At 48.2% G+C, this 8,133-nt stretch overlaps 1 protein-coding gene across 2 annotated transcripts in view; it reads right to left on the bottom strand.

The window, feature by feature from the left end:
- LATS2 (large tumor suppressor kinase 2) overlaps positions 1 to 8,133 on the bottom strand; it is a 64,155-nt gene that overhangs the window by 8,719 nt on the left and 47,303 nt on the right. For both annotated transcript variants that reach the window (XM_004680266.2, XM_012723372.1), the window contains exons 3-5: positions 4,813 to 4,945; positions 2,259 to 3,670; positions 424 to 1,006 (exon numbers count right to left, since the gene is read on the bottom strand). In XM_004680266.2, coding sequence (XP_004680323.1) covers positions 424 to 1,006; positions 2,259 to 3,670; positions 4,813 to 4,945 — 2,128 coding nt within the window. The remainder of the gene's footprint in view (positions 1 to 423; positions 1,007 to 2,258; positions 3,671 to 4,812; positions 4,946 to 8,133) is intronic.

Genomic DNA, 8,133 nt, shown 5'->3' with positions numbered 1-8,133 from the left:
TGCCAAGAGCAGTACTACAGGAGATGGAATTGAACTACATATATATCTGTACCTACAAGTACCTATGCATTCAGGTGAGCTGTAAGAGGGCTCCTTGGAAGGTTGCTTGTTGAGATTTACGTCTTAAGTCTCAATTCAACAGGGAGAGCAATGGCTCCTCACAGAGGTTCATTGATATCTCATACCTTATCCCCTAAAAACATTACAGTAAAACTAAAATCTACAAACATAAGAAAAAAAAATCTCGCACATTACCATACTATTCCTCCTGTAGGGAAAAAGGATGTCACATCAAATTATAAAATAATGGAGTGACAAATAATTTCAAAATGATTAGGAGTCACCAGGGGGGCAAACAGTTCCCTTAGCTGGTTTAGTTATGTCTGGATGTAGCAGGTGTTTGTAGCATGCCTGTGACAATACCTTTTTGGTAGTATTTGGAATTGTGAGTCCACCTAAATCCAGTGCAGAGGCCAAAATCTGTCAGTTTGATGTGACCATCAAGATCTATCAAAATGTTGTCTGGCTTGATGTCTCGGTGGATAAAGCCCATCTTGTGGACACTCTCGATGGCCAGGGTTAACTCTGCAATGTAGAACCGGGCCAGGTGCTCAGGGAAGACCTCCATCCGGATCAGCAGGCTCATCATATCCCCCCCCGGAATGTAGTCCATCACAAAGTACAGGCTGTCCTTGTCTTGGAAGGAGTAGTAAAGCTTGACCACCCACTCATTGTCTGCCTCTGCCAAGATGTCCCTCTCAGCTTTGACGTGGGCCACCTGATTTCGATTCAGGACGTCCTTTTTCCGCAGGGTCTTCATGGCATACAGGGCATGAGTGTCCACTTTACAAGCAAGGCACACTTCTCCAAAGGCACCAATACCTAGGGTTTTGATTTTCACAAACATGGACTTGTCCATCTTGGCCCTTTTGAGCCTGTTGTAATTAGACTCCTTCTGGTAGAGGATCTTCCTCATCTGTTCTTGCTCAGCTTCACAGAGTCCAGCCTTTGTAGAAGAAAATAAGAGGAGTTATAGCGGTAACCCCGTGATAGGAACTGGTGGGTATTAAAGATGCCTTAGAGCTGAGAGAATGCTAGTGGAACATACAACCATGAGAATACAGAAGAAGTGGGTCCAATATACTATAAGCAATCTAGTTAGCCAGCTTTATGGTTTTATAGGCATATACAGTCACAGATCTGGAAGCTAAAGGGAAAACAAAATAGTCACCTTTCTCTAGGTGACCTTAGGCCCTAAAAACTACAAGACACCTCTACTCATAAAAACCTGTGGAGAACCAGACTTCTGGTGATTACCTCAAAGAAAAAGAAAAGAGAAAATCTGTGGAAAAGGGGACACAAAATCTATGTACCTAAAAGCAATCTAATATTATAGCAGCTAAGAAGAAAACAGAAAAAAAGTCAACAAAAATGAGATGGCACAAAAAGCACAAACTTGACTTTTTCAAGTCAGAAGTTACTAGCTTCAGATGAGTTAATTTACATTTTAATTTCAATAATAATTACCTTCTAATAATTTTGGGCAAACTATGGTAAATTGAAAACATTACAAATTTAAGGGAGGGTAAATAGATCATTACTAGATCTATTTGTCTTTTTATATCCCAGGATTTCAATTTACAAAACTTCAAATTTCCTTTCTACTCTTTCAAAGTGTTTTATTACTAGCAAAATGATGAATGTGTTGAACAAGGATGCACCATAAAAATCAATTTAGTGGCCCTCCCTGGTGGCGCAGTGGGTTAAAGCGCAGCACTAAGAAACTAAAGCCACTTCACATGAGTTTGATTCCCGCCTGCCCCGGAGGTGACCACATGGTGTGGCAGACCTCTCCTGATCCGCCCACTGCTCCCCTCAGCAGTGTACTTCGTCAATCTGCCTGTTCTGCTCCCCACTCTGTCTCTGGTGAAGCGTCTCGCCATCCCTGAGCCTCTGGCCTGTACCCCAGTTCAGTATGCACAAATAAATAAATCTTAAAAAAAAAAAATCAATTCAGTGATCAATCTGTCAGCCAGGTCATCCATGGCTATGATTGATCCCCTGAAGGCCAGGGGGAAGGGAAAGGGAGGTTCCACATGTCACTCCTCCAAAATGATCACTCCATAACCTGTCGCCCCATGAGAGCACTGCTCATAATAAAGACAAGAAAAACAGAAACACAGGAGACATCTGCTGTGATTCCTGCCATCAGCTAGGAAAGGGCCAAGGTCAGAAGGGAGAGTGAAATGAGAAATTACTTTCGCCATCTCTTGTTCCAGCTGCAGCCTCCGGTTGACCTTCTGCTGGTAAGTTTTTATGACATTTTCCACGTGCTGCTCCATGAAGAACTTAAAAGCATATGGTGAGTAGCTCTTGATGCGAGACTCTCTCTTCTCTTCATCTTTGCTGTTTTTCCGGACAGGAACAGGAGAAGTCTGGATCTGCTTTTTGTCCTTCCCTATCTTCTCTCCTTTGGCGTTTCTGTGGCTCTTGTCACTCCCTTCTGCAGGCTCTGCCCCTCGGAGGCTCTGCTCCATCCCGACACACAGGCTGTCCACAGTGAACTGCTCTGACTTCCCCTGAAGCAGCAAATGCTTGGGGTATGGTGGCGGTGGACACCTCATCTCTGGGCTGCCATACTCAATGTCCAGTGGGTACGTGCTGGTGCTCCCCAAGGGCACAGGATGCTCCTCCTTGGAGTCCAGACTTTCCACCGCTGGGGTGGGCGCTGGTACCCACGCTGGGTGGGAGGGTCCCACAGCTGTCTGGGGCTCCGGCCTCATCACCCTCACGCTCTTGACAGGGTGCAGGATGTGGGCAGCCGTCACCGCTGTGATGGTGTTGGGCGAGGACACAGGAGGTTCAGTTTTGCTGGGCACCCCTGCCCTGATAGGCACGGCCACTTGTTGCTGATGGTTGTTAAAGGAGTTGGTCCTGCTAGGGACAGGGCCTTCCTGTAGGAATGCCACATGCTGGCGGCTAGGTGCTTCCAGGCCTGGCTTCTGAAGAGAGTCTCGACGGGACAGGGTGGAGGACTGCCACTGCTGGCCAGGAGCACTGTTCATGTCATACAGATCCACGTTGAGACTATTTCTAGAAGGGCTAAGCAGATTCTGGGGGGCGCTGTCACTCACAAACATCTGGCCCCGGGAGCCCATCATGTGTACCGCGTGGGCCTGTTTATGGTGCGGATGGGACACGTATAAACTTGCCACTGGCCCCTGGGGCTGAAAGGCATGACCAGACCCCGGTGGCACAGCCTGGCCCTTGGCAGCAAGGCTTGAGTACCCTCCCGCCTCCTGACTTTTGTTCTGGAAGGAGGAACTGCGCTGGATGCTATAGCCTGGTGGCTCCCCCGGCACCAGCAGATGAGGCCGATAGTGTGGGCCCTGCAGTGACAGTACTTGGCCGCCTGGGTTGGGCACAGGGAAGTTCATCCCTGAAGCTTCCAGGTTGGCAGCAAAGCCTTTGGGTGGGTGCTGGTGGCTGCCAGGCCCGCTGTGAGGACTGACTCCCGAGAAAAGAAAGTCCATGTACTGACGAGGCACTTCCTCCAGTGTGCTGGCACCCTCATAGGCAGCGCTGCTAAGCTGATGGTAGGGCGGGAAAGGGTCTCCCGTGCCATCAAAGCTCGGCCTCCGTGGCGCAGTGGCTGGCGCAATGCCTTTCCCTGCAGAAGGAAGAATGGAAGACTGCGTTAGAGGGAGCCTTCTCAGTCGGCCCTGGCACTTGCAGGCAGGCTCCTCATGGCTGTAATGTCCTTGGAGATGAGGCTGATACGGCGCAGCTTCTTCTGTGACAAAAGACCCTTGGACACACTGGCCAGGTCCAGACTACTTTCTGCCTTAAGACCCTCACAAGGGCATCAGAAAAGGAAAATCTCCACAGTCACTGCCACAAACAGATGTCACAGCCACATTGCAACTTTGTTCCCTGGGCTATGGCTGCACTGTGACCATACATCAAAGGCAAGTGTAGGCAGTGATCATTATGGAATGTGGGCCTGCTGCTTCTCTGCAAGATGTGCTCTAAGACACACCCAGAACTCTAAGAATCTGGACGCGGTGGCTAACTGGGGACTCTTTACAGAAATTCTGTCAAAAAGAAGTCAGAAATTTGTATCCTCTTAGTAAGACACAATTTATAAAACCCATGTGATTGTCTCACCCAGGGGATAAAGTAGGTTTTTCTAAGGACTTCTGTAAAACAGTTAAACTCCTTTTGCTAAATATCATGAATCTCTAATACCCAGGGATCTCAGGTACTTGCTCCCTGCTCAAAGAGAACACTCAACAGCTAACCAGTGAAGCACAGCTGATGCTCTTCCATTCCCAGGAGCCACCCAGGAGTCTCCCAGCACTGGGCCCACTACCTTCAGCAAACAGAGGCAGCCACCACTGAGCAGCCTGTTCTCGGGGCCACGGTGCCAGAAAGGGCAGGATCAGAACCAACGAGGTTAACGTCCCCTTTCAAAGACCCCTTCACTGTGCTGAGCTGCCTAATTTTAATTATAAATATCCAGTGAATTTTTCAGTGCTTCATAAGACAAAGCAAGTATAAAAAATACTCTAGGTGGAAGTACCACTGATTTTTTCAGACAGGGGTAGAATCCCAGTTAAGTCCCATGACTGACCCTCCTCCAGGCCCGAGCATCAGAGCAGAACAGGCTCAACTCACCCATCACTGGAAAAAGGCAAAGTGCCACAGGACCATCTGCTCCTGGTAGCCACTATAGACCTCCCTTCTGGCAACCTGCTGAATGTTTTTAAACCACAATCATCTTCATGAACAAGACTGTGGCTGTGAGCTCACCTGGGGAGGTCTGCTTAATGACTCGCACGATCTGCTCATTCCGAGGGTCAAGATAGCCCATCTTACTGATGTATTCCAGGGCTGCCTCGATGCTCCTGCTGCCAGTCTGCTTGAGAGCACGTCCTGCCATCTCCTGGGGGAGGAGAACAGATACTTCAATGGCATGCGTAAGTGCAAGACATCTTAAAACGTAGCCTGATGGATGTGATAGCTCTGTGACAGTTTGGGGGCCTGCAAACTGCTATGGGGGAGTCTCAGAATAAGCACAGTTGGCGGCATGTTATAAGGTACCTAACAACCGAAGTCAAACACATATAAACCATAGGCTGTTTAGTGCATGTCATAAATACACAGGCATTTTGACAGTGGACCTGAAAGAATACCAAGTTTTGCTTCTCCTTAGAAAACTTTTGTGATTGAACTAACAAATTCTGGCTCATGATAAATCTCAGAATGAAAAAAGCTTAATATCAGAGACCTTGGTGTGATCCCCTTTTCCCCAACACCCCCTCACCCCCCAGCCCCCGGCTAACTCTGCAAGAAGGAACATCTGCTGAGTTCAGGACCTAGCACCTTGCCCCCCGGGGAGAGAAGGGTGCCAAATAATCATTTAGGAAAGCTTACTGAATGTCAACAATTTCCAATACCTGCGCTGGTTACATCAGAGACGTGGGCTTAGGGCCCTACTCTAGTGGGAGAAAGCAGACACAAGCAGTGGAGGAGCCCTTGGAACAATACCCGGCCCTGAAACTGTTTGTGGGATGAGTAATGGACAGTGACTGGACCACCTCAGGGGAGATCCAGGAAACATGAGAGAATCAGGAGAGGGCACAGCAGGGACCATTTACGGAAGATACTGGCTCTTTAAAAACAGACAGGATCTGGGCAAGTGAAGAGTCCACTAAAGAAAAGGTAATACTGGCAGGTGGAGTGGTCAGAGCAGAGGTCTGAGGGGAGATGGCTGGATGCCAGGCTGCACACTGATGCACGAGGTATTGGCAGAGAGGGACCCACAGATGGGCCTGGACCACCCAGGGTTCTGTCTTACTTGAAGACCATCTCAGGAGCTTTCTCACAGGGGTGTTAGATAAGAAGACCAATAGGAGCAGAGAGATAATAAGCAGAGCTGCAGGATTTGTTTGTGGGAAAGAAAAAGTAGGAGCTGACAGGGAGGCAGAAAGAGACAGAGCTGTGGTGTAGCTGTCTCCAATAAACAGGCCAGGAGAGGGGAAGAGACCAGAAACTGTCCTCCTGAGACAAAGGCAGGAGAGAGTCAGCTATAGGAGATTCTACAGAAGGCAACAGGAGTGTTTTGAAGGTCAAGGGACAGGTAAATGGGGAGACAGAAATGGAAAATATGGAAATGGAGTATTACCAGGAAATGAGCTGTCTGAGGGGAGAGAGACAGCAACCTCTGAGGAGACCACCCCCTCATTTTGGGAGAGAAGAAAAGTGATGCGATGGAAGCTCAGGGTTCCATCCTGAGTTGAGCCCTGAGAAAAGAACCACCATATGAGAACATGGCAGTTGTCCCAGATGCTGATGATGAATTATTCTCTGGACTTCCTAACTCCCTAAGCTTTCCAAGGTGGACTCAGGCCCCACTGTGCCCCAGGGCCCACTGCGTTCCTTCTGTTGCACTACACACCTGCGACCTTTATTAGACTCATCTGTATGTTTGTCACATTGTCACAGTGCCCTAACACCATGGCTGGAACACCTTTGAATGCTTCATATCCACTGGACTGTATAATATCAAAATATTAAAATGAGGTTTTCCATCGCTGGCCACGTTCCAGAGGAGTGCTAAGTTGGAACGTGTTTCTGTGCTTGGCTGTAAGAGCTGCCAATGTTCTCAACCATGGCAGTGTGAAATGATGCTGGAGAGAAGCAGCCAGGAGACACCCTGGCTGGGATGAAGGCTGGTGATGTCACCAGCAGAGTAGCAGTTCAGTGGGTCACAAAGAGTTGTGAGGAGGCCTCATTTAGAGTGGAGGAAGGTGAAGCTACAGCTTGCAAGGTAGACTGGGAAGTGGTAATAAGAAAGCTGTTTTTACGCGCTGTGCTTGAGTGGACAGAAAGGACAAGTGTTTGTAGTCTCACAGAGCTGCTGGGAGAGATGTTGGAGACTCAGAAGTGAGTATTTCAACACCTCACCTGTGGACGGAAGGTAGTACTTCAGCCTCCTACTTCACAGCTTTGCTATGTGAGTGAGATCATGTCTGCAGACAACTCCTGGCAGCTTGGACAAGATGTGGTATCAGGCTCATCTGATCAGCATCCCCTGGAGCTTTGGGTGCCCAGGTGAAAAATGGGCCAACAGAGCCGGCAGCCCTGACCACAGCCCTCAGTCAGTACCACTGCTCCACCCTGTCTGTAAGGGGTCCGCCAGCTCCTGTCCCCGCAGAGTGAACACCAGATGTGCTTGTTATTTCAGGGCTCAATGTCAAGGATGGCCAACTCCAGGACCAGCCAGCTGCCATGTGCACATTCAAACTCCTGTTCACCACAAACCCTCAACTTCAAGATTTGTATGTACTGTGTTTCAAGCCAGTCATAGTAGATCTTTTAGAGCCTGGGCACCCTGGCTGGAGGACCCCTACCCCTTCCACCCAACTTTGATGAAGAAAATGGCTTTCACTAAGGTCAGAAAGAAACAAGTGGGGGAACAGATGGGCCCTGGGCAAGCAAAGGCAGCCCCATCCAGAGTAGTTACCACAGGAGCTGCAGCTGAAGCATTCAGCTTTGTGTCCAGACAAGTCAGGACTTTTCTCAGAGCAGAGTGTCTGCAACAAGATTCCTGAGACACCCAGACCAGACTACTTCCACCTTTGTACCTCAAGTGTGTCTGGGGTTACTATACCTTTTCCACTTCTGTTCCTCTGAACACCTGTTCCCTTCTCTACTCCATTTATTTCATCTTAACTATCCATTTCACAAAGTTGCTTGTGAATTTCCAATGACCAGTAAAGAAACATAAACTGTTCATTAATCTGTTATCAAATCCATAGTGAAAATTATTGGAAGATAAAAAAGCAACGTAGGGAATAGCTAACAACTAAAAGTATTTAACACAGGGATTGTCGATAACTAAGTTTGACAGAGGGAGACCCTTCTGAAAAATTCACACCTGAGACTCAGAGAGTACATATGGCAGAGACAGTGGTCACCCAACACTTAAAACATGGAAGGTAAGATACTGTACCCCATGTTTATTGTTGCTTTATTTACAATTGGAAAAACATGGAAGCAGCCCAAATGCCCAAAAGTAGATGACTGGATTAAAAAGATGTGGCACTTGGCCCTCCCTGGTGGCGCAGC

Source organism: Condylura cristata, unplaced genomic scaffold (genome assembly GCF_000260355.1).
Source record: "Condylura cristata isolate star-nosed mole 26May11 unplaced genomic scaffold, ConCri1.0 scaffold00010, whole genome shotgun sequence".
In the NCBI taxonomy this organism is placed as follows: domain Eukaryota; kingdom Metazoa; phylum Chordata; class Mammalia; order Eulipotyphla; family Talpidae; genus Condylura; species Condylura cristata.
The sequence above is the reverse complement of the archived record's forward strand: the minus strand, read 5'-3'. Positions and strand labels throughout refer to the sequence as shown.